This window comes from Myotis nattereri (assembly GCF_964212035.1).
Source record: "Myotis nattereri genome assembly, chromosome: 16".
NCBI classification, from domain to species: Eukaryota; Metazoa; Chordata; class Mammalia; order Chiroptera; family Vespertilionidae; genus Myotis; species Myotis nattereri.
Window position 1 is genome coordinate 38550270 of NC_138091.1, and position 26778 is coordinate 38577047.

At 43.6% G+C, this 26778-nt stretch overlaps 2 protein-coding genes across 7 annotated transcripts in view; one reads left to right on the top strand and one right to left on the bottom strand.

Annotated features, from left to right (window-relative positions):
* Positions 1–16531: 16531 nt before the first annotated feature.
* LOC308531953 (UPF0450 protein C17orf58) lies at positions 16532–22642 on the top strand (the record flags this gene model as incomplete). Of its 2 annotated transcripts, none has more annotated exons than XM_081109081.1 (4): positions 16532–16607; positions 18763–19263; positions 19514–19708; positions 20337–22642. In XM_081109081.1, 4 exons carry the CDS (start codon positions 16532–16534, stop codon positions 20525–20527), a joined length of 963 nt encoding a protein of 320 aa, XP_080965207.1. In that variant the 3' UTR covers positions 20528–22642. The 2 variants fall into 2 exon arrangements, with proteins under 2 accessions (XP_080965207.1, XP_080965206.1); XM_081109080.1 differs by having other exon boundaries at positions 19517–19708.
* Positions 22643–24422: 1780 nt separating this feature from the next.
* The window catches only part of BPTF (bromodomain PHD finger transcription factor), a 116682-nt gene continuing 114326 nt past the window's right edge, over positions 24423–26778 (bottom strand). For all 5 annotated transcript variants that reach the window (XM_081109058.1, XM_081109056.1, XM_081109057.1 and 2 more), the window contains one exon: positions 24423–26547. In XM_081109058.1, coding sequence (XP_080965184.1) covers positions 26511–26547 — 37 coding nt within the window. In that variant the 3' untranslated portion in view covers positions 24423–26510. The remainder of the gene's footprint in view (positions 26548–26778) is intronic.

Consider the following 26778-nt stretch of genomic DNA (forward strand, 5'->3'; position numbering starts at 1 on the left):
CACCCCTTTTTGATAAGAAAGTCTCAACAAAGTGGGAATAGAGGGATCATACCTCAACATAATCAGGACTATATATGACAAATCTACAGCCAACATCATACTGAATGGGCAAAAACTAAAACCATTTCCCGCAAGAACAAAAAAAAGATAGGGACATCTGCTTTCACCACTCTTACTCAACATAGTACTGGAAGTCCTAGCCACAGTGATCAGACAAGAAGCAATGAGAGGTATCCAAATTGGAAAGGAAGAAGTAAAACTCTCATTATTCACAGATGACATAATATTGTACATAGAAACCCCTAAAGACTCCATCAAAAACTACTAGATTTAGTAAATGAATTTGGCAATATAGCAGGATACAAAACCAACACCCCAAAATCTATGGCTTTTTTATACACCAATAATGAATTCTCAGAAAGACAAACTAAACAAACAATTCCATTAATCATTGCAACAAAAAAATTAAGATAGTTAGGAATAAACTTAACCAAGGAGGTAAAAAACTTATACTTGGAAAACTACAGGATGTTGCAAAAAGAAATAGAAGAAGATATAAACAAATGGAAGAATATACCGTGTTCATGGGACTGGTAGAATTAACATCATTAAAATGTCCATACTTACCCAAGGCAATCTACAGATTCAATGCAATCCCTACTAAAATACCAACAGCATATTTCACAGATCTAGAACAAATACTCCAAAAATTTATACAGAATCAAAAAAGACCCCGAACTGCTGCAGCAATCTTGAGAAAGAAGAATAAAGTTGGAGGAATCACAATACCAAATATCAAGTTATGCTACAAAGCCACCATAACCAGCCTGGTACTGGCACAACAGGCATATAGATCAATGAAACAAAACTGAGACCTCAGAAATTGAACCAAGCCTTGATGCTCAGTTAATATTTGGCAAAGGAGGCAAGAACATACAATGGAGTCAAGACAGTCTCTTCAATAAATGGTTTTAGGAAAATTGAACAGATACATGCAAAAAAATGAAGCTACACCACCATACACAAGAATAAAAATCAACATGGATGAAAGACTTAAATATATGTCATGAAACCATAAAGCTACTAGAAGAAACCACAGGCAGCAAAATCTCAGACATCTCTTGTAGCAATATGTTTACAGATACATCTAGGGCAAAGGAAACGAAGGAGAAAATAAATAGGACTACATCAAAATAAAAAGCTTCTGCACAGCAAAAGAAACCATCAACAAAACAAAAAGGGAAGCCCACTGTATGGGAGAACATATTTGGCAATGATACATCTAATAAAGGGTTAATATCCAAAATATATAAGGAACTCATACAACTTAACAAAAGGAAGACAAATCCAATTAAAAATGGGCAAAGGACCTAAATAGACACTTCTCCAAAGTGGACATACAGATGGCCAAGAAATTTATGAAAAAATGCTCAAAGTCACTGATCATCAGAGAGATGCAAATTAAAATGACAATGAGGTAACACCTCACACCTGTCAAAATGGCTACTATCAACAAATCAACAGACAAGTGCTGGCCAGGATGTGGAGAAAAGGGAACCCTAGTACACTGCTGGTGGGAATGCAGACTGGTGCAGCCATATGGAAAACAGTATGGAGTTTCCTCAAAAAATTAAATATGGAACTGCCATTTCACCCAGTGACCCCACTTCTAGGAATATATCCTAAGAAACAGGAAACACCAATCAGAAAGAATGTATGTACCACTATGTTCATAGCAGCACAATTTACAATAGCTAAGATCTGAAAACAGCTCAAGTGCCCCTCAGGAGATGAGTGGATAAAAAAGCTGTGGTACATTTACACCACGGAATATTATGCAGCAGTAAAAAAGAAGTATCTCTTACCCTTTGAGACAGCATGGAAGGACCTGGAGAGTATTATGCTAAGCGAAATAAACGAGTTAGAGAAAAAGTATCACATGATCTCACATATATGGAATCTAATGAACAAAATAAACTGTTGAACAAAATAAATCCAGAGACAGAAGCATGGAACAGACTGTCGAATCTCAGTGGGAAGGGGAGGATGAGTGGGTGGGCGGGAAGAAATCAACCAAAGAATCTGTATGCATATATGCAGAACCCAGGGACACTGACAATAGGGTGGTGGAGGCCTGAGGTGGGGGCAGGGGTGGGCTATAAGGGGGTCAATGAGAGAAAAAAAGGGGACATTTGTAATACTTTGAACAGTAAAGATTCACAAAAAATAAAAATAAAAACGTGTACTCAAGGGTGGAGATTTAATTCAATTAATAAATTCTTAAAGCATTATCAAGGACATTCTTAAGTGAAGCTGACTCCCCCCAAACACACACTTCCAGTGCATGAAAGTGAAAATACCATTTGGTGCCACTGTCTTAATTCATAAGGTGACAGTTTTACCCACCATCACTTCTGCACCATCAGTGCTGGATGATTCGTTCATTATTATTCACTAATAGCGTCTTAATTTCCATGAAAAGCATTTCCTGGATGGCTCATGACCCACAGATCAAACAGTGACACACCGACAAGATTTGAACTCACCAAAACTTTAAATAGTGCTGAACTCTGAATGGTAGGATTAGAGTCATTTTCCTTTTTTTTTTTTCTTTCGTTTGGCTTATCCATTTTTTATAGTTTTACAATGTTTTATGTGTCCAAGAAGAAAATGAAGTTGTGTTGTTCTGTAGTTTGGTAGTAATTTTGATGTGGCTGTGGGAGGATGCGAGCACATTTACCTACCCTGCCGTCTGGACTAGAAGCCTCTCCCTTTTCCCTTTAATCCGGAAGGAAAGAGGAGAAAAATAAATGTAGATAAGTGGGGTACAAGGGCAGATTTAAAGGAAAGCCTGCTTGCCCTGGAATCCCCCAACAAGTCCACAGCACAAAGTAGTTTATTAAGTTAATGTTCCTTGAATAAACGCAGGAAAGGAGAAAGAAGGGCCTGCGAGGGATGGGAAGGTTGCGGTGGGGTGCGCGTTCTTCACACCAAGTGGCAGAGAAAGGTCCAGGGGAACTTTGTAAAATGCAGGCGCCAGGTCCTGCCCAAGTAAACAGAATTAAAGTTGGGGGAGGGAGGCGAGGCACAGCCGGTGGAATTTTGCTTAAAGTTCCCCAAGTGCGAGTAATGTGCAACCAGGGAAAAGAACCTCCCCAAAACCAGCAGACAGGGAGGGGCCCGGGCGTGGAGAGCCACGCGCAGGCGCTCCAGGATTGGCCCCAAGTCTAGGCCAAGGGCGCAGAAGGGCGCAGGCGCGCGCGCTGCCGCTGTTGGGGCGGCTTCTAACACTCAGTCCGCCCGACGCAAGGCCGCGGAGCGCAGGGGCGGGGCGTGATGATGGCATCGCGTAAGAGGGCGTTGTGAGAGAGCTGTTCGTGTGGTGACCCAGTGGCCTAATGGATAAGGCATCAGCCTCCGGAGCTGGGGATTGTGGGTTCGAGTCCCATCTGGGTCGTACGGAACTTTATTTTGGCGGAAGAAAAAAGGCGGTGCTGTACTGAAATCTGTAAAAATAGAGTCTGAAATGTGGTTACCAGTATTTCGGTCTCTGCAGCGATCTCTGGGAGGATTGTCTTGACAAATCAGGAAACGCATCTCCGTGTTTTAAAGACATTGCAATTGAGGGTTTGTAAGTGAAAGCCAAGGAGTGATCCAAAAGTGGGGTTTTTCATCTTGCTTAACTTTTTTAAAAGAAAAAAGCCGTCTGGACAGGTGGCTCCACTCCTTTTTCTGTCTGCCTTTTCAAGGTGAGCTTCACCATGAACAGCCACACATGCAAAACTTTCTCCTCATCCTTGTCCCAAGGGGTATGTGAGCAGATCCAACTGTGCTGGCTCCAAACATTTATTTCAAGTGCTAAGTTGAGTTCATAGAAAAGCAATTGTGCTGTTACACACACAAATATCATAGGCGTAATTTATGGTTTCTGTCTCTAAACTATTATGAACAATAAATTGTAGTTAAAACGTGTGAGTTTGGGATTGAGGGATGTCTCTGTGTCTATGTTTTATTTGCAAATTTGTGTGATGAAAGAAAATCAGAATTTAAGCTTTTCAGGCCGGGTCAGTTGACTAGCTTGAAAACGTTTAAACTCTTCTTGCAGAACTTGTACAGGAAGACTATCACTGAGTTAACTCCTACTCTTGAAAAACTACTAAACACTAAATGCAATGTAGTATCCGGAATTTGAGCCTGAAACAGAAAAAGGACATTAATGGAAAAACCAGTGGAATCAGAACACAGTCTGGAGTTTGGTTACCAGTAATGTACTAGAGTTGATGTCTTAGTTGTGACAGATGTGCCTGGTACATTTCAGCCGTTTGCTGTTTTATTTCAGTTGTACTTCCTTCCTTTGTAATGTTGACTGGAGTAAAGGTGACCACCATGCCAAGTGAGAACACCAGTCTCCACTTGGCCACAGGGACAGTAGCAACACCACCAATTTTGCAGACAGACATCCTGGAGGGGCAGACCCAAGGTCTTATCCAGTTGGATGAGTTGCTGGCAGGATGCAATCAGAGCTTCAAGCAACGTGGTTCTGCTGGCATTGACATCTTTACAGGTGACTTTCCATGCCTGGAACCAAGGCATGTTAGCACTTGACTCCAGCATGTGGTCACCATCCCAACCAGAAACTGGCGTAAATGTCATTGTGTCAGGGGAGCCAGTTTTCTTTATGTGGGTGCTGGCTTCCTTAACACTTTTCTTATATCTCTTCTGGCTGTAGGGCAGCTCAGTGGAATCCATTTTGTTGACACCAATGAGAAGAGTAGGTCCAAGATGCTTTCAAACATAATTCTGGGGATGCTCAAGGTAAGCAGGGATCCTTGCTGAGTTTAGGGCCCAATCCTGAAAGCCCAACATCACCAAGGGAGCAGGCTGGCACATGAGGAGACAAACGATGGCAGGGCCCCAAAACGTTGGAGTTCACGCTATACTATATAGGCTAGTGTTTGTCCCCAGTAGCAATATATGACTACAGCCCCAATTATTTGGAGAAACTCATTTTCCCCACAGAAAGATATATTATGCCTATAATCAAAGATAGAATCCTTGATAAGTGAAAGAATATGGCAAAATTCAGATATTTGAAGTTTTTGCATAAATTTCTCCTTCCCATTTTGACTGACCCAGATAAATATCATGTGTTTACTAGAATCGTGCTTTGTTTTTAATTATAGGCTATTCTACTTTTCGGTTAAAAAATGACTATCAACGTGTAATATACATGCAAAAAAGTCACATTTCATGTGTGCAGTTCAGTTATGTTCACAAACTCAGCACACTTGGAGAGCCAGCACCCAGGTCAAGAAATGGGGCATTAATCACTGCAGAATCCCCCCTTGAGTTCCCTCCAATCACTACCTCCTCCCAGGGTCACCAGGAGCCTTATTTCTATTGTTTAATTTTGCTGGTTTTTATACTGGATCACTTTGGAATGTTTAAATCTTGGATACATACAAATATTTATTAGTAGTTACTTAGTTCAAATTTTCAAAACTCATTTTAGAATTTCAGAAAATACACCAGAATTAATATTAAAATGCAATCTATTGTGTTAACATTCAGAATTGTCATACTTCACATTTTACCGGGTTGCAGTATTAAACATACAGTAAAGTTGCCATTTTTCTCCATTCTTCTTGGAAATCCCATAAAAGCAACAAGGGGGATGAGAAGCAGAACCACAAGCACCATCCATGAAACCAGGAGATACCTGAAACTTCTTAAATAAAAGGGGAAGGCTACTGAAAGCAATGAGGAAGAATGGAGGAAGAAGATGCTCTAGCCTCGGATCTTAGGAAAGGCCAGCAGAGGGCGCTTCTCCAAAGCAAAGGTCAGACTCCTAGAGGTAACAATAATCCCTTGTCTGCAAGGACAAGACTGCGTGTGTGGACAGCGCCTCCGCCTCACAGGGGCAGACCCGTGTTCTGGCTATGGATTTGCTTTCCTTGCTTGCAGGGCTTCTGCTAGCATCACCACTCCTGGATTGAGCCATTGCCAGATTGCACGTCGAGCCTGGCCCCTCCCACTATGTCCTTAATGATTCACTGGGAGAATGTTTTACTTTCCTTACCAGTGATCCGGGACTCAGTCGTTCCAGAGGTCCTAGAGCCCAAGGGAGAAATATTTAAACTAGGACACACTATCATGGTTCCATTCATGGGAAGCTGAGGCTGCCCGTTGACCATGGTACTCTTCATGGTGCTGAATCAATAGACAGAGAAGGGGTCATGGTTTATATCACCCCAAAATCTATATGTTGAAGCCCCAACCCAAATTTTTTAAAATGTATTTTTATTGATTTCAGAGAGCAAGGGAGAAGGAGAGATTGAAACATCAATGATGAGAGAGAATCATTGATTGGCTGACCCCTGCACACACACCCTAGCTACCCCCCCCCCCTGCATGTGCCCTTGACTGGAATTGAACCCGAGACCCTTCCGTCTGAGGCTCTATCCACTGAGCCAAACCAGCTAGGGCCTCAACCCAAATCTTATAGTGTTAGGAGGTGAGCCTTTGGGACTAATTGGGTTTAGATGGGGTCATGATGATAGAGGCCCCAATTTGGGATCACTGTTCTTATATTTCTTACTAGAGGCCCAGTGCACGAATTCGTACACTGGTGAGGTCCCTCAGCCTGGCCTGTACCCTCTCGCAATCCAGACCCCTCAGGGGATGTTGGATAGCTGGTTTCAGTCCACTCCCCATGGGCCCAATCCAGACGGGAGGGAGCCCATTCCCCACAGGTCCAATCCAGACAGGAGGGAGCACAATCCTGTGCATTGTGTCTGTCCCCTGGTGGTCAGTGCCTGTCATAGTGACTGGTTGACTGGTGGTCGCTTAGGCTTTTATATATAAAGATATTAAGGGGAAGAGTCCCATTTTCTCTTCCTCCCTTCCCCTCTCTGCCATGTGAGGACAGAGCAAGGAGGCAGCCATCTGTGAGCCAGGAAGGGCATACTGGCACCCTGGCACCCTGATCTCAGACGTCCAGGCTGGGGAATAAAGATCTGTTGTTTAAGCCACCCAGCCTATGGTACGTTGTTACAGGAGCCCCAGCCCCAGCCCCAGCCAAGATGGCGTGGTCAATGTGATTACCAAGGGGAAAATGGCTCTGCTACTCAATGGAGGAAGGAGGCAAAGTCTGGAACCCAAGGATTCATGGGGGTCACATCTTAATGTGCCCTAGTCCCAAAGACCTGATTAATAGGAATCCAGCACAGCAACCCAACAAAGACAAAAACACCAGGAACGCAGGTCCTGCAGGAGTAAACGTGTGGGTCTTCCTACCAGGCAGAGAGCACTGGATCACAGCTGTGTAACCTCGGGCAAGTTACTTAACCTTTCTGTGCCTCAGTTACTCATCTGTAAAATAATATATTGAGCTATGAGTACATACTGCATTTATATTGAATGTTTACAAATTTGGAATTAGAATTTTCTTTAAAACCCTCAAAATTAATTCATAATATTACTTTCCAATAGTAGTTGGTTTAGTCACAATAGGAAAAAACATCCAAGAGAATGGTAGAAACCTCAAGTTGAGCATAATGATAACCTCTGGGAAGAATAGGAAAATGCATTAGGAAGGGGCATAAGGGGCCTTCAACTGTGTATTAGTTACTTATTGCTGCAAACAACAAATTACACTAAAATTTAGCAGCTTAAAACAATAAACATTTAATAATCACACTTTCTGTGTGGCCCAGGAATCTGAGAGTAGCTAAGCTGGGTGGTTCTGCTCAGGTCTCTTCGGAAGTTTCAGTCAAGCTGTGGGCGAGGGCTGCAGTCTTATTTGAAAGCTCAACTGGAAAGGATCTGCTTTCAAGCTCACTTACTGGTTGTTGGAGGTCTCAATTTTTTAAAAAAGTTAAAGTTTGGCAAAAACTGGGTCATACTTAAACAAGTATTCATTATATTATTCTCAATAATTTTCTGAATGTATGTAATCTTTTGTAATAAAAATATCTTCCCTGATTGCCAGATGGGAGGGGCGTTGGGAGGCTTAGTGAAAAAGGTGAAGGAATTAACAAGTACACATTGGCAGTTACAAAATAGTCATAGGGATGTAAAATACAGCATAGGGAATATAGTCAATAATATTGTGGTAATTTTGTATGGAGCCAGGTGGGTACTAGACTTATTGGGGTGATCACTTCATGTTATATAAATGCCTAACACTGTTGTACACCTGAAACTAATATAATATTGAATGTCAACTGTAATTGAAAAATAACAAATGTTAAAAATAAAAATACCTTCCCCTTAAAAATGCTTGGAGGAAGAGTTTACCTCAAATTACGATGACAAAGAATTGTGAAGACAGTATCAAGAAACAGTTAGGCATTCTCACAAAAGTACAAAAGAAAGGTCCTGTGAATCAGGAAACTTCAGAAGTGAGTAGACTCAGATGAAAGAACAATAGGAAGAATCAAAATAGGAGTTAACTAATAAAAATTCCTTAGCGTTAAGTCCTTATTGGAAGGAACCCAGGCAGAGTTGATACTACTGCGAATGAAATCAGTGACATAATGTACAAATTCAAGAACCTCTCCTAGAATGAAAAGGAAAAAGAGATAAAAATGATTAGAGAAAAGATACAATATATAAAAGACACAATCTGATAATCAATATTAAGAAAGTCACAGAATAGAAATATTTCTCAGATTCCTAAGGTAAAAATGATGTGGGTGTACAGATAAATATAGCTCAATGTACTTGAAGCAAATCAAGTCTTCAGTCACTTTGAAAATGGAACATTTGAGGTGTTTTCTACTAATGAGGAATACCACTAAAACAAAGATGATGACTAGGACATTATTCAACAAAGTTTGGAAAGTTCTCATCGATGCAATAAAAAGTTAAATAAATATTTCAGAGGAAGAGGCAAAATATCATTATTTATAGAGCATATGGTTTTTTACTGGGAAAACCCAAGGGAATCAATTGAAAATAGCTTGGACTATTTTTGGATATTCACAAATTGGGGTATAAACAGTAAGTACAGATATACACACAAATCCATCCTTTTTCTATATACCTAGAAAAACCAGTTAGAAAATATAAAGGAAAAAAAAAGATCTTCCTAAATTGCATTAAAAATATAGAATACCCAGGAAATACATTTAACAAGACAAGTGTAGAGCTTAGATGAAGAAAATGATAATATTCTGACAGAGGGAAAAGAAGACTCGAAGAAATGTAGATATTCTATCTTCATGGACAGAAAGACAATACAGAAAAGCTGTCAAATCCTTTACAAGTTAATCCATACATGTAATGCAAATTCAATAAAACCAACAGGATTCTTACATTTTTTAAAAAAATATATTTTTGCCGAAACCGGTTTGGCTCAGTGGATAGAGCGTCGGCCTGCGGACTGGAAGGTCCCAGGTTTGATTCCGGTCAAGGGCATGTACCTGGGTTGCGGGCACATCCCCAGTAGGAGATGTGCAGGAGGCAGCTGATCGATGTTTCTCTCTCATCGATTTTATTGATTTTTTACAGAGAGGAAGGGAGAGAGATAGAGAGTTAGAAACATCGATCAGCTTTCTCCTGCACACTCCCTACTGGGGATGTGCCGGTAACCAAGGTACGTGCCCTTGACTGGAATCGAATCTTAGACCCTTCAGTCCGCAGGCTGATGCTCTATCCCAGTGGTTCTCAACCTTCCTAATGCTGAGACCCTTTAATACAGTTCCTCATGTTGTGGTGACCCCCAATTTCATTGTTACAAATTGAACATAATTAAAGCATAGTGATTAATCACAAAAACAATATGTAATTATATATGTGTTTTCCGATGGTCTTAGGCGACCCCTGTGAAAGGGTCGTTTGACCCCCAAAAGGGTTGCGACCCACAGGTTGAGAACCGCTGCTCTATCCACTGAGCCAAACCGGTTAGGGCCAGGATTCTTAAATTTAGCAGAATAATTCTAAAGTTAACTTGAAAGAAAAGCAAACACTATCATATAGAAAACAAATTTTTCAAAGAAATATCTATAATAATAAAAGCATAATATGCTAATGAGGCCAGTTAGCCAGACGACCTTCCAGATGACCTTCTGGACGAAGCTGGGGCTTAGAGGGCCAAGGCAAGCCTCCGCAGCTGCTAGGGCCGAGCCCCTTGCATGAATTTTGTGCACTGGGCCTGTAGTATGTTATAACAACATGATAACTATAACCATGCCCCACTGTGGACATATATGTCAGTGACTTTCAATCTATTTCATCTCATGGCACACATAAACTAATTACTAACATTCTGCGGCACATCAAAAAATATGTTTTTTGCCGATCTGACAAAAAAAAGGTATAATTTTGATTCATTCACATTGGACGGCTATTGTTGTGTTGGCTGTTGTCATTTTTTTATTTGACAATCTGAGGGAAGACAGGCCAACGCCTGTAATTAAGTAGTCAGGTATGCATGTTTTAAAAATTCTTGTGGCACGCTGGTTGAAAATCGCTGCTTTAAGTTAAGGGTGACATCTCAATGTTGGGAAAGGATGAATTTATTTGGCAATTGGATTAGACAACTTCCTAGTTATTTGAGAAAAAATTAAAATTAGATTCTTACCTCATACTACATACCAAAATAAATTCCAGATGGAATCGTGATTTTACCACAAGCACTAGAAAAATATAGGTTTATATATATTTTGAGATGGAGAAAGACTTTCTAAGCATGACAAAGACACCAGGGACATTGTTAAACAAGAGATTGATGGATTTTACTATGTGAAATGTAAACATTCTCCGGACAAAAAAATTGCTAAGAAGTTACAAGTCAAATGAAATTCTGTGAGGAAATATTTGCAATATACACAGGGTGGGGCAAAAGTAGGTCTTGTGAGTTCTTGATAGAGTTTATTCTTGTGTTATTATTTAGTAATTAATGTATTATTTTCTGTATAAACAACTGTAAACCTACTTTTGCCCCATGCTGTATAATGGACAAAGAGTTAAAAATCTTAGGCTATAAATAGTTCTTAAGCTCATAAAGGACAATATGAACATCCTAATAAATAGACAAGGAATATGAACAGGAAATTAAAAGAAATCTAAATGGCCAATAAATCTATAAAAAAAAAGTGTACAATATCACCCGCAATAAAAAAAGGGGGAGGGGGGTGCGGGGAATTAAAGAGAAACCTTTTAAAAAAACCTCTTCAGGGTGAAAAAGGTGGAAGGAGTAAGAAGCACAAATTGGCCGTTACAAAATAGTCACGGGGCTGTAGAGTACAGCACAGGGAATACAGTCAATAACATCGTAATAATGACATATGGTGCCAGGTGGGGACTGGACTTATCCCGGGGAATCACTGTGCCAATTATGGAAATGTCTAACCACTATGCTATACACCTGAAACCAATATAACACAATATTGAGTGGCAACTGTAATTGAAAAAATATTTTTAAAAAGAATTTACATGGAAATTAAAAAAAAACACCTCTTCAGAACAGCAAGGATCTCAAACACCGCTGTTCCCACCCCGACGTGGAGAGAGGCCTCGGCGCTGCCTGTGCCGAATGCCGCTCCGTGTGCACTGACACAGCACGTCTGGGGACCGCTCAGCAGCACGCAGCAAAAACACTGAAGTATCCTATCCTTTGACTCAGCAATTCAACGTTGAGGAATTGAGTTCATAAAAATGATTATGGAATCCTGTGTTTATTGAAATGGAAAGATGCTGACAAATCATTAAAATTAAAAACAAACAAACAAAAAAACCCAAACATGTTGCCCTGGCCAGTTAGAACATTGGCCTGCACACCAAAGGGTCAAGAGTTTGATTTCCAGTCACGGGCATGTAACTGCAGGTTCTATCCCCAGCCCAGGCCAGGCGGGGGCAGGAGGCAACCGACCACCGTGTCTCTTACACATCAATGTTTCTTGCTGTCTCTGTCTTTGTGTCTCTCTCTCTTTCAGTCTCTCCCTTTCTCTCTCTCAAATCAATAATAAATATGTGTACACCACGATCCCACTTTTACAGAAAGAAATTATGTAACATATTTACATGTACATATATGTGTAGAAAAAGTCTGAAAATGGGCACACCAGAATATTTATAATAGTTTTTTTTCTAGACAATAGAATTACATTTAATTTTTTATTTTTTCTTATCTGTAATATCTAATTCTGGAATGAATATGTATTACTTGTATAAATTTAAGCTTTTATAAAGGGATGAAAGATGTCATAAACTTTATGACATCTTTTTAAAAAAATATATTTCTTTATTGGTTTCAGAGAGGAAGGGAGAAGGAGAGAGAGATAGAAACATCAATGATGAGAGAGAATCATTGATCGGCTGCCTCCTCCAAGCCCCCCACTGGGGATTGAGCCCGCAACCCAGGCATGTGCCCTTGGCCGGAATCGAACCTGGGACCCTTCAGTCTGCAGGCTGACGCTCTATCCACTGAGCCAAGCCGGCTAGGGCAACATCTTTTCTTTTCTTTTTTCTTTTTTTAATATATATTTATTGGTTTCAGAGAGGAAGGGAGAGGAAGGGAGAGGGAGAGAGAGAGAAACATCAATGATGAGAGAGAACCACTGATTGGCTGTCTCCTGCACGCCCTCTACTGAAGATCGAATCCTGCAAGGTGGGCATATGCCCTTGACTGGACCCTTCAGCCCACAGGCCAATGCTCTATCCACTGAGCCAAATCGACTAGGGCATATATGACATCTTTGACTATATAAACTAATTTTACATCTTATTTAACATCAAAAATTAGTAAGTCAAACTCTAGAAAACTTCAGCACCAGAGACTCCCCTCCTCCAGTATTCTTTCGAGTCAAGACCCACTCCCAAGAATAACCATTATCCTGACTTGTAACTCCATAGATTAGTTTTGCCTATTTGTGAACCCTATACAAAGGAAATTGGACTTTTTGTTACTTGACTTCATCTTTATGAGATTCATCTCTATTTTGCTTTTGTAATTGTGGCTCATTTATTTTCACTGCTGTATTAGCAATGAATATGGTTGGTGATTTTGCCCCCAGGAGACATTTGGAGACAGTGTGGGTTGTCACAGCTGGAGGCAGGGTGCTATTGGTATGCGGTGGATAAGGCCGGGCATGCTGGTCAAAGTCCTACAACACACAACAAAGAACTATCTGCCCCAAATGTCAATAGTACCTGCTCTACAGTATTCCACTACGTCACGCGACAGCCGGCCATTTCTCTGTTGATGGAGACACAGGAAGTTTTACAATGGCAAAAACTGAAACATTCCAAATTATGGTTTGTCTGAAAGAGAACGTGTTATGCAGTTATGAGATTTCTTGTTCACAAAGAGTTTGTAATAATACTTTAACAATTTTAATTAAATAAAAACTGGCAACAAACCTGGGGGTTCTCACGACCCCCCCTCAGATATGATGGTTCTCTACCATGGCTCACGGGATTCAGGAAGATGCTATACTTAACCGACCAGTTTTATTGTAAAGGGTACAGATCTGGGGCAGCCAAATGAAGAGACAGATATGGCGAGATCTGGGAGGGCCCAATTGCAACGCTGCCTTGTTCTCTCTCCATGGATCAGGGTGCAGCACCTTCCCAACACATTAATGTGTTCACCCAGCGCCACTGACTTTTCACTGGGGTTTGCTGGTAGGCAGGATGGGTTAAATCACTGCCCACCCGAGTGAACCCAATCTCCAGCCTCTCTCCCCTCCTTGGAGGTCCCGTTGGCTCAAAGTCTTGACCATCTAATTGCATGGTTGTTCTTTCTGGTCCCAGCTCCCATCCTGAAGCTATCAAAGGGATCTCTCCAAGAGTCCCCTCATTAGCATAAACTCCGGTGTGATCCAGGAAGCTCATGAATAACAAAGACCCTTCTATCACTTGGGAAATTCCAAGGGTTTTAGGAGCTCCATGCCAGGAAGCTGGCACAAATTCTTTCGTATACAACACATAGTAGACACTCAACAAATATTTGCTAAGCACAAAGATGCACTGGAAACACGAGGAAGGCTCTTGGATTCTGCCACCGGACACACATACACACACACACACACACACACACACACACACCTATTATGGAGATGGACACATTAGGCTATGAGAAACCAATACCGTTAAACATTCCAATCATATGACAAACTCCTCGTGCTCTGGTTTATATTACCAAGCATCGTGATGATAATTTGGCTTCCCACGTGGCTTGCGTATAGGAAGAGAATGTCAGCCAGGCTGACATGAGCATGCACACTTGCCTGGGCTGATCTCTTGTCAATTAGTAAGTGGCATTCTGGCTTACATAGATCCGTCTCTGAGCTCTTTGTGCCTCCCACCGTTTGTGTGGTTCGGAAGTTGCAAGACAGCTGCTGCTCAGCCCGGGACCCTGCAAGTTCTCCCAGGCTGGTGCCACCTGGGAGCCCGGAGGCGAGGAGGGCGCCGTGCAGCTGGTCTCTGCCTGACATTGCAGGGTGTGGGCTTTGGGGCATTCACAACATTCCTGCAACAGAAGAGTTTCTGGAGCACCAACACCCCAAATTGGATCTGCGTGGTTTGAATATAATCTCCAGCAGGTATGTCTGAGAGGTGGTTGTAACTGAGAAAGCTGAAGCCTAATTAATTCTATTTGACTTGACTTAAAGAAAGAACATGTGAAAGAAGGGGAGCTCAGGACATCGATAAACTGGGCCCCCAAAAGCACGAATTTCACCGAGTTTATGTGGTCCTGCCGGAGGTTGGAGACACTGACCGGTGTACTCAAGCCTTGCAGTGACTGGGGAGGTGTAGTCCTCCTCTCAAACCTGAATGAGAAAGATTAGCCTACCTTCAGCTGTAATTCAATTTAGTGCTCAAAACACAACCTTCTGATTAATCATTAGACCTCGGAATCACCTTTACTATAGCCCCTCCATTGCCTATTAATAAATAACATTCTGGTTTATACATCTGCTTTTGACGAGTTTGGTTAACATGAGTCAATCCCATGAATCTGATCCATTGACATCCTCTGGGTTACAAGCTGAGGAAAGTTGAGAACCAGACTACGGAACATAGGGGCCCCCGCCAATATACTGCCAGCCTGTGGCTAGACAAACAGCTCCTCTCCAGGGGACACTGACCTCACTGTATCCCTCAAACCACAGTGCACCTCATGCAGGACACTCTCTACAGCATCCCGGAACGATGCTCTCTCTGAGCGCCCCCAACGGCCAGGAGCTCATTGTCACCACCCTCCCGTCTGCTCTCTTGGAGATCTCGGTCGTTACAATATTTTCATCGATGGAAGTTAAACTTGTCCCTTAATCACTTTAACCTATGGGTTCTTTCACAAAACACAACAAATGTTCTTGTGCATCTAGGCTGCCAATCCGGCGTTCCTCCAAAAGAACGTAAACACGATGGAGTCCAGCCCTCTCACCACGCCATTGTTCTCCTTCTAGCTGTCCAGTGTCTTTCTGGAAAACTCGACCCCCCCGCCCCCCAATCTGGTCAGTCCACGCGCACTATTATTTCTGAGACGTGAGATGTTAGTGCAGCAGAAGTTGGCTGTTTCTTCCAGCCGCTGCATCTCACAGGCTTCTGAGAAAACGCCTTCATCTCAATGCACGCCCCCTTCCTTTTGGGTTTGAAGCCATTGAAAGGAGATGCACACGGGGCCGGCTGTGGGTTTACGAGGCTGAGCCTGCTTCTGCCCTCGGTGAATATTGTTTCGGTGCAATCTGAGGAGGAGGTTCCTTAGCCCAGGACGGTTTCAGAATTCAGCGCTCAGCAGCGACTCACCTTTCTGCAGGAGATGAGCCATCACTAGAGACCTGGGAAGGTGTTTGTTCACCTTTGTACCCGAGCACCTGGCGGGGGGGGGGGGGGGGGGGGGAAAGGCTTGATGAATCCTGCCAACTACATACCAGTTTCAACGGGGGTACGGAAAGGAAGAGGAAAAGCTATTTTGCGGACGGCTTTTGTTCCTTCTGGTTCTAGAATATGAAAGTTGTATACATAGTAAAATCGTTTAACCAAACCTAGGTCGTGGTGACTTGTTTCTCTTGGAATCCCTGACACATTCTGCGAGGAACTTTGTCATCTGAGATCTCCCTGCCACCAGCCCAAGCTGTCTGAAGCGCTAGTGAGCTTATTTGTTGCAGACTTCATCGAGAACAAACTCCCTCTCACTGGTTCTCCCCCGCCCTGTCCCTCACCCCTGAACACCCTATTCTCTCCACTTGCCAACCCACCCTCTCCTCCCCCCAGCCCAGCCCGCCAACCCCCCGGGGTTTAAAGTTTAGGATTTGATGTTATCGCTGCTCAGAGGCCGCAGGACACACATTCGCAGGGACGACTTTGGGAGGCCACGTGCTGTCCCCCTCAGGACGGGGGAGAAATCCCTGCGGCTCCCTGTTGTTCCGATGGTCTGTCCAGTGAGTGATTCCCGTTTCCCCAAAGGCTGCCTGCCTCTCATTAGCATGAAGGGGGGTGGGGGTGTGGAGAAGGGGTGGGGGGAGAGAAACAGCAGAAAGCCCTGGCTCGGTGTTAGAGCCTGGGAACCGTGTCTGCAAAAATGACAGCTAGAGCTTTCTGGCTCCTCTGCTTGGTCATTGGATCATCTCCCGAAGCCCCAGGGGCGGAGGGAAAAGGTAAGAGCGATCAACTGCTGAGCCCTGGGAGAGGGACTGGGATGGGGGGGGGGGGGGAGGGGGCTGGGGAGGGGGTCTGATGAAGGGAGAGACGAGAAAGGGGTCAGAGTTTGCAAGAGACGAGACTCCGGGTCCGTGTAGCGTGTTCGTAGGGAGCAAAATGGGTCCCGAAGATGTTGTGTGTCTCGGCAGCCTTTTCGGAAAGAAGCCAGTTCAGCTACTGAAATGATCACGAGCGAGCCGGGCGGGCTGCAGGAAACTTTGCATGTTAAGTAGCTGCTCCTTCACGGAGCAGGGGACGTGCCAGGAGGGGTCGCGGCGCGCCCGCCCGTGGGGAACCTCGCCGCCCCGCTTGCAGGACGCGGCGGCAGCAGGCGCCCCGGAGAGCGCGGGGTCTGACCTGCGCCCGAGCCCCGCGGGCGGTCATCGCGGCGCTGGGTGAGCCCCCCGGGGGCCGAGGGCGCAGAGAGCAAAAGCCCGACCTTCCTCCCCTCTCCCTGTGGCCCCAACGAACGGCCCTGTCACACCTGAGTCTTTAAGACACACAATTCCGTGCACGGCATGACAATGAGTGACGGAGGGAATGCAGAAATGAGGATTTTCTGTGTCGAGGTGTTTTTGTTTTGCTTGGGGGCGGGGTGTGTGTGTGTGTGTGTGTGTGTGTGTGTTTTGTTCGATTCACTATCTCTGGGAAAAGAGCTTCCGCACCTCACACGGCAATTTACTCTGGGCTATTTTTCCACATTGAATGACTTCAGTGGCATTTAACCCAAATATCAGACCATCTTTCCCATGACAACAGATGGTGATATCAATGGGGAAGCAGTTGGGAGGGCAACAGTTGACAGTCAGGAATTGGACAGCCACCAGGACTTTACTCAGCTGTGTGTGGGACAACGCTGGCCACGATGAGTCAGAATCAACCTCTTTGCAAAAACATGAACCATAACCAGCTATTATTGCTGGGTGAAAGCTGATGTTAAAGGAGATAATCGATTTGGCAAGATAAGTCACTTTAAATGAAGTGTTGCAAGAGCTGCAAACCAAGGGCAGACCAAGCTCCTCCATGCAAGAGGAGAGAAATGCTGAAAACCAGCCGGTTAGGACGACAGAGAAAAAGAGAGACGGGTCCTCGAGCCTGTCTGGAGGGCACTGGGACCCAGGCAAACGGGGAGCTGATCTTGTGTAACTGGGCATGGAAAGCTGCCCAGCTTCCAAGTTGGCTGAAGTTTGCTCACCAATCTGTCTGGAGCCCTGGGGAATATCATTAATAATTTTTTTAAAAAATTTGTTTACATGCCATACCATGTAGGAGTTTTTTTCTCCACCACCAGAGGAGGGGAAATTAATTGCAAGCCATGTGCGTGCTTTTATCCTTCACCAGGGGCCTCTGCCTCCCAGCCGGGCTTCAGAAATCTCTCCTAGCTGTAGTTCGCCAGTAAGTGGTGTCCAAGAAGCCAGATAAAAATCCACTCCCAAACGCTCGATTCTGGAGACCAAGAGGACAGTGTAAACACGGATGGGAAAACCAAACAGTTCTGTTGTCAGGGGCGCTTAAACAATTGGGAGAACCTGTAATATGAGACCTCGCCCCCTGGGGTTTGCTCTCGGCACTTTCTCTGCAAGCCGCACACAGCAAAAAGGCGGATGTTTATAGATACCTTACAGAAGGGGCAGCAAGAGCTTGTTCCTCGGCCAGAATTGTCCATCATGTTTAGTCCTAGGACAAATAGGGGGTTGTCATTTTAAAAGCTATCGACTTGGAAAGGTTCCTTAAAAACAATGAAATGTTCCCACGTGGTGAGAAAGTCTTCTTAGCTGGCCTCATTCTTAAAGGGCAAGACCCTCATCTCCGCCTTCCTCTGGGGCCCAGGAAACGGACCAGAAGCGGAGGCTTCCCTCCCCCCCCCCCCCCCCCGACCACCGGGGCGCCTTCCTCTCGCCCTCCCTTCTCTGTTCTTCACTCCCAGGTCTCCTGGCCTCCCCAGCCTCCTCCCGCAGGTGCCTGCTAAGTTTGCATTGACCCCCACCTCCTCTCCCCTCCCAGGGCCCTGTCCTCTTTCTCCCCATCGGTCTCTCCTCCCCCCCGCGGCCTCACCTCCTCTGCCAGCCTCCCTCCCTCAGCCTCCCGGCCTCTCCTCTGTTCTCCCCACAGCCTCGCCGCCCCACGACAGGAACCCCGATCCCGGCGGCGGCCCGAGCGCGGAGGAGCCGCCGGGGCCGCGGGAACAGCCAGTCCCCGAGGCCGCTCCTCCCGCCTGGTCGGACCCGCGACGCCGGAAGCCTCCGCCGCCCGCCGAGAACCGGACAGGCTTCCGGGAGGCCGCGCGCGCGCCCGCCGGCCCGCCGAGCCCGCGCCTCCCGCAGGCGGAGAACCGCGCGTCGCCGCGCCGCGCCCCCGCGCGGGAGGATTCCCCGCCCCGTGCGCGCGCCCTAGCCCTGCGCTTCCCCGCCGCGCGCCCGCCTGCGCGCGCCCCCGACGGCCTCGCTCACCCCAACCGGCCGCGCGCCGCCGCGCCGCCCGCGCCTCCGCCGCCGCCGCCGCCGCCGCGCCTGGATCGGCCGCGGGGGGACGCGGAGCCCGGCGCCGAGTCCTGCGCGAACGCCTGTCGGGTGGATCTGGACGAGCGCGAGTCCTACTGCGCCAGCGAGTTCGGTGAGCCCCGCCCCGCAGCTCCGCCCGGGCCCGGGCTGCGTCGCCCCGGCCGCCCGGCGAGCCCTTCCGAGCCGAGAGCGCTCGGCGGTGCGCGCGGACACCCCACCGAGCCCTAGAGAAACCCACCGAGTCGGTCCTGCAGGCCCCAGACCCGTGTGCGCTATGTCTTGCTTTGTCATAAACGCACTGACTGGGGAAAGAAAGGGGAAGCGAGCGTTATGCACGTGCCCAAACTCTCTGTTTTTTGAAGCAGCAGTGAACGGAATCGTGCATGATGTGGACGTGGTCGGCCCAGGGATCCAGCTGGTGACTCTGCTGGTGGCCCGGGACGGGCTGTACAAGATGAACCGCCTGTACCTCACTCCGGACGGCTTTTTCTTCCGAGTCCACATCCTAGCCCTAGACTCCTCCAGCTGCAATAAGACATGTCCAGAGTTGAAGCCTGGTATTGAAGCTCATCTGACCACTTTTTATGTCCTTTATTTACATCACCATTTGTAACGTGGGTGCCACAGCTCGGTCGCCCCAGCACCTTTGGGGGGGAAGGGGTGTTCCCAGACGAATAGAATTTGGACGAGTGGTACTGTTTTTGTCCACTGTTAAGCTCCAACACCCCCCCCCCCCCCCCCCCCGCTTAAAGGTGGGAACAGCACGGATTGGCACAAAGCAGGCATTCAGTAAATATTCGTTGACCAATTGAGTGCATGATTGGAAACACCCTTGCCAGAAGGGGTCCATAAGGGGCTCTGTTTAAACGGCGTTTAGAAAAATCCTTGAGGGTTGGGATGCCGATACCCTCTCTCCCGTCTCTCTCTCGAGATGTGCTCTGGCAAAATCCTGTTGGCACATTGTGATTAGGACCCTCGTTCTCTAATGTGGAGTGTTTACAGGTGCATTATCTGGTTATCTTCTAAAGGTCATTATTACACTGTTTCCACCAGTTGTCTGAGGTTCAAAATAAATAGAGCAAGATAATAGATTCAAGCTTAGTCGTTTCTTAAAGATCTTACATTTTCTTATTGTTTCATGGCATTTAAAAGACACTATGAATTTATACCTTTTTTCCCCCCCAGGCAGCAGGTATATTGTGATGGGCCACATCTACCATAAGAGACGGCAGCTCCCTACAGCTCTGCTCCAGGTCCTAAGAGGGCGCCTCCGACCAGGAGATGGACTGCTCCGGAGCAGCAGCAGCTACGTGAAAAGGTTTAACCGAAAAAGGGATGTGCAGGTTCAAGGTGCGGTTCACACCCAATGCACTTGAATTTACCATCCCAGCATTTCTGGATCATAAGAGACTTGGAATTGATCAACACAGGAAAGGTCTATCTTCATGGAATGGGACCTTCCTTTATAATAGGGCACATGGCTCCTTTATATGAACTAGTTGCATAGTTCCAACTCAAATCGTGAAGTTGTCACCTTATTTACAAGATGCTTCCTAAATGTATGCTTCTGAGCTCGGTGGCAAAGTTATTCTTAGTGCTAGTAATGCACATAGCTACTGACCTGTCCCATTAACAGATCACTTCTTCATGCTGTTTATTTTTAATTATTTTAATTTAAATACATTCTCAGTAGAAATAGTTCACAAAAAACATTTCCTTGATTTTATATACAACTTTGAATAGTTTATATCACGTATCAAACCAAATGTTATACCGACAGCATCACATTTTAAGTTCTGTACATAACAGTAAGTGCACTAGTCAAAGACATGTATGATGTCATATAGATCAAACAGATGGGTCAGAGCCCAAGACACGATATGAAGTTTTACACTTAAAGAATATTGAAGGGCTTAATTCAAGCAAAATATTGCTCAAACAAGTGTTTCTGATTTACCAAAGTGTAAGATAGTTTATTTTCATGCCTCCCTGCTCCTAAAAGCCTATCTTTTGTGCGGAACTGCCAGCTATCCCAATGCTAAACATATTCAGGGTGTATCTGATGTCATTTTTCTATTAAGACCAAGTATCATGTTTGTGTTTGTCAAGCAGTAAACCTTGCCTTGAAATCAGATCTTTGGATGCACTTTTTTCCCCCCACCTCACTGAGCCCCCCAAATTAGGGAGGAAGCATTTCTCAAACTTACTCCACAAACCCTGGAACGAATATTCAATGATAGCTGGCAAGCATGTACATTTTAAACGTTTTCCAATTGGGTTAAAAAAAAGTGTAACCGTTAGCTGAATTTAATACTGATTTTTACTTGAATCCACAAAAATATTAACAATTTTCCCCCCCAGAAGACCAAGCTGTACTTCAGTTCATTTAAAATGCTGTATTTCAGTTCCTTTGAAACACTGACTAGACCGGCCGTGGGCAAACTACGGCCTGCGGGCCAGATCCGGCCCGTTTGAAATAAAACTATTGAAAAAAAAGACCGTACCCTTTTATGTAATGATGTTTACTTTGAATTTTTATTAGTTCACACAAACACTCCATCCATGCTTTTGTTCCGGCCCTCCGGTCCAGTTTAAGAACCCACTGTGGCCCTTGAGTCAGAAAGTTTGCCCACCCCTGGCCTAGACACTGGTAACCCATGGTAAGATTTCTGCCTCAAGAAAGATCAAAAGGAGCTGCACTAGAGAGGAGACAGCCTATTTGGTGTGAAAGGACATGCACTCAGGGAGCTCAAGAAGCGTCTGGCTGTCGTGGCACACAGGCTCCGTGGCGAGACAGCACTGCAGGACACCAGGACAGGACACCTGAGGGGAGCAAGTAGCAATAGCCTGAGACATAACATCTGAGTGCGATGGGAGATATGGCTACCATATTTGTCCCAAGCATGGGCAGAGAGGTAAAATAAAGGCTGAGAGGTTCCGTTATTCTGTGGTTAAAGCATTACTGAAAAAAAAAAAAAATTTAGAGAATTTTCCCAAAAGTGAGTCTTGCCCAAACATCTTAAAAATCATACTAGAGCCCTAACTGGTTTGGCTCAGTGGAAGCGCGTCAGCCTGCAGACTAAAAGGTCCCCGGTTCGATTCCGGTCAAGGGCATGTACCTTGGTTGTGGGCACATCCCTAGTGGGAGGTGTGCAGGAGGCAGCTGATCGATGTTTCTCTCTCATCGATGTTTCTAACTATCCCTCTCCCTTCCTCTCTGTAAAAAATTAAAATATTTTTAAAAAATCATACTAGAAAGGCTTGAGAATCAACTGCGTTCTGACATGACCTATTAGCAGTAGAGTATGCAGTGAATGAGGAGCTTCTGGGTTAGTTATAGGATAAAAATGAACCCAGACGTAAGTAGCAGCAGTCGCAAAAAACAAAGCTGAATTTTTAAATGTCAAGGCTAAGTGGGGAAAAACAATGGCCAGATAGGGAAATGATTGGTTGGATGGTCAGATGTTAGAGCATAAAGTTATGATTATGATCTGGTTTAAAAGAGAAAAAAAAATACCACTTTTAGAGAGCCTGAAGGTTAGTGTTTGCATAGCCTGATTTGATAGTACTACTCTGAGTTTTGGAAACACAAAATGTCCCAGCACTGTGATCTGCGTGATGCTAGAAGGCCATACAGTTAGTATGTACACTGCGGCAAACACAAGCAGGCCAGATTCTTAGGAACTTCCTCTTAAAATTAAGGCCATCATTTAAGGTTTGCAATGACAGTAATGAGGCTCAAAGGAGTTAGAGCAGTGGTGGGCATGGGGATGGGCACAGGAGACAGTGAGTTGAAGGAGAAAAAAAGACTTGTTTTTCTTTTGGTAACAGATACACTTTTTTTGGTACTAGCTTTTTACCTTTGTTTACCTAAAAACTGACCCTTAATACACCAATTCAATTTCAGGAACAGGACTTTATAATTTAAAAAACAGCCTATTTCTTCAGCTGAATTTGGTCCCAACTGGATCAACTGGGAAGTGATTTAAAAGCCTTTTTTGGTATTTTATTCTAAGTAAATAGAAGGATCTCAGAATATTTCAAATTATTACAGCCCTGGCTAGGTGGCTGTTGGTTGGAGTGTCACTCCTACACCAAAAAGTTGCAGGTTCGATTCCCAGTCAGGGCACATTATCTAGGTTGTGGGTTCAAATCCCCCTTGGGTGCATATGGGAGGTAACCAATTGATGTTTCTCTCTTTCTCCCTCTCTCTCTAAAATCAAAACATATCCTTGGGTGAGGATTACAAAAATTATTTAAAAGACTTCTCAGCTGGCTCTAAGTACGTGTAAGATATTACTTTGCCCATGAGATACCATTCTCACTTTAAGGGCTCCAAATCTGAGGCTTACAGGGACGGCCTCAATCACAAGAGTGAGTTCTGCAGTAACCACAGTGTTGTGTAGCTCAGTCAGTAAGTGCATATTTGAAAGGTCACCAGGTTGGCTCTTTAATAATATCAGAAACACACAAAGATGCAGGGAGTCTGCATAATAGAAGTGAACAGGGACAGGGAAAGAACTTTTATTTGCAGATTCTGGGAAGGTAAATTACAAACCACAGCAACTGTCAGTGTCTCTAAAAAACACTCTAGGCCACTTGACATATAAAATGGTAACTGTTTCACTTTAGAAAATATCTCTAAAAGTTCACAACTTTAAAAACCTACCTATTGCAGGACATTAACTAAAATCAAATCCTGCAGAATTTGGATAGGAGCAAAAAAAGCGTTACCAATATTATGAAAATACATTTCCTGAACTAGTTTCAAGGATTGTGAATTTGGCAGATGAAACATAACAAGCATTGAAAATACCCTTAGCCAAGGAAATCTATTGATGTAAAATAAATATATTTACAAGTTCAAAGACTGGGTAGAAAAATCCTAACCACCACAAATGAGCATTTTACTACTTGGATTATTGAGAAGAAAAAAAAATAGCTGTAATACCAAATAGCAGAAGCTTGTCAATACTCATAAAAAAGCTTTTGAACTCCTCATGTGTTATAAGAATGTATGCTTTTCAAAAATTACCTTTGGAAGGCTAAACTCTGTAGTTGATAAAAACCATAAAATGTCTATGTATTTATATGGTGATAGAAATTGCAAAAGGCTTTATAATATTAAATACACATATGAAATTAACGTCTCCCTGGTCAGAGGATTCCCATAAAATTTGCCTTTTTTGCACAATTTGGCAATGCCAACAGCTACAGAAAATATATCAACCAACCAACCAACCACTGTTTCATTAGAAACTGCACCAAATCCAATGTGAAAAACATTACTTTATTTTTCTAGGATGAAATGTCCTATTACGTACAAAAAGAATTGCTGTTTAGAATTTACCACAATCTGTTAAAAACATAGCAATCTATTGCCTACAGGTAGGAAAGTTCTTGCCGCAACAAGTTTTAAATGGTTAAGCCCATATATATCTATATCTCTCTCTATATGAATAAATAGTACAGAAATACTGTGATGTGATGAGATGCAGAATAATTTTATAATTCATTAAAATGTAGGATTCTTGCATCAACATAGTGCATACAATATGTAACATTTTTCAAAAGTAAAAGGACAAAATAACCTATATTTGATTACTTCCATGTTAATATTTTAACAAAAACGACTTCCATGTTTCATATTGAGCATTAGTCTCTTTAGTTTTAAGCATAGGTTTAAGTGACATTTTTATGTACAAAAAGCAATGGGCTTCATTAGACAAAATGAACCCAGAATAACCTGTACACCTGAGCCGGGAATAAGAAAGAGCTGGGAACTGTAGCAACATCTTTCAAGAAACAAAGGTCTGGGAAAGGTTTTGCATAGCAGGGCGATATTAAACAGTAAACTTTTAAAAAACATTAATTCCAGAACGTGGTGGGACAAAGCTAATATGAGTTAGTGCAAAATCTAGTAAAATGTTTGCAAAGCTGCATAAGCCAACCATGGCAGGTCGTCTAGAAGCTGTTATTCCAATGCCGTGGTACAGCTGTACAGTTAGAACACAGGAAGGAGAAACATGCAAATGTGCCTCCTCCACGGCTTCCATTCCCCACCCTACTGCTTACCCTACTTTTTCTTATGTGGAAAGAAAGAAAAAATCCAAACAACTCAACCAAGCAACCAAAAAAAAGTACAAAAACAGAGGATGTCATCTAAAAAAATGCCCTTCATCAACTAAGTAGCTGTCTGTGACTAATAATTTGCCTCGTATCAAAATGTACAGATGAAGGCAATGTGTGTTTGTCACATTACCTTTTTTATTAGTACAATCAACTGATGCAACAGGACTAGCACACCCCTGAAGATTTTTCTCTGATGTGATGACAATGGGCTGGGAACTATAAAAGGAAGGGCTATTACTATCCTGGACAAACCCAGGTACGATGGGATGGTTCTGCCTTTTATTTACCTTGCAGCCCACCCTTTCCCCTTAAAGGCTTACAGATAATCATTAGCGCACATTCAAAGACACCATCTGTGGGAGAAAAATGATCTCCATTTATTTTGTTTCATATACATCCATAGTTGAATTTTAATACAAAAAGAAAAAAATTAGAATCTGACAAATGTTTACAAACAAGATACCTTCAAATAGAGTTTACTCATTTTAGCCTGGTGCAGAGTAAATGACAAATTGTACTGTTATATTCAAGGCAACAGAGTCTGTAGTCCAGGACCACTTAGCTCAACCTTTATGCAAGCTTAATTTTTATCTACCATGAACAATAAACTCATTGTTGATTCCCAGTTGTGTGTGTGTGCACATGTGTACATAGCAGCTCCTTTCATAGAAAGAAAAGACATCTAGAGGTCGTCTTGTACTTTTACCTATAGGAATCATGATAAGATACAGAATGGATTACATGTAACCAGGGCTGGATTTTATAAGAAAAAATAATTAGCTGACAAATGAGGGCAGCAATAAAAAAGCGTCTTTTTTTTTTGCAACAATAAATAAATACAGTCAAAAGTTTTCTGTGAGACTCTAAACCAGCTTCTTCACTGAAGAGCAGACGTGGCATTTCCATGGAGTTACACTTGACCCCATATTATCATTTTTTCTTGCTTTCCTTTTTCTTTTTTTTTTCAATAAACAAAGTTTTCCCGCTTCTGCCACAATAGTAAAACCATTTGATCTTGACAAGATAATGGTGTCGTTGACTTCGCTTTTCCCTTGTCCGTTGGACAAAATTGGTCAAGAATAAAATTGGACTGTTATGACCAATAAAAACGAAGTTTAGGTCAAGTCTTGTCAGGATAACCTGACTAAAAACATCTGGCTCCTTAATTTAAAATAGTTCAGACAACCAGATTCTTGCTGTTTTATGTTTAGGTTAACACGCTGAACTTTAAGAAGCTGTAGACTGCAGCTTGTTGTTATGAGACCTACAGAATACAGAAAAAAGGGAACAATTAAGCACCCTTCATTTTTGAAAACAATGATGCTTCATGTGGATGCCAAGGTCAATCTGTCTAGGGAAGCAGCCATGCTCTTTCATTTACCCTTGGTGAGCAAATGTATTGAGAACAAGTAAGAAACGTTTAGGCTTAAAATTAAAAAATTTCACTGTACACAAAATATGAAAATTCACAGAAAAAAGCCAATATTAAAATATA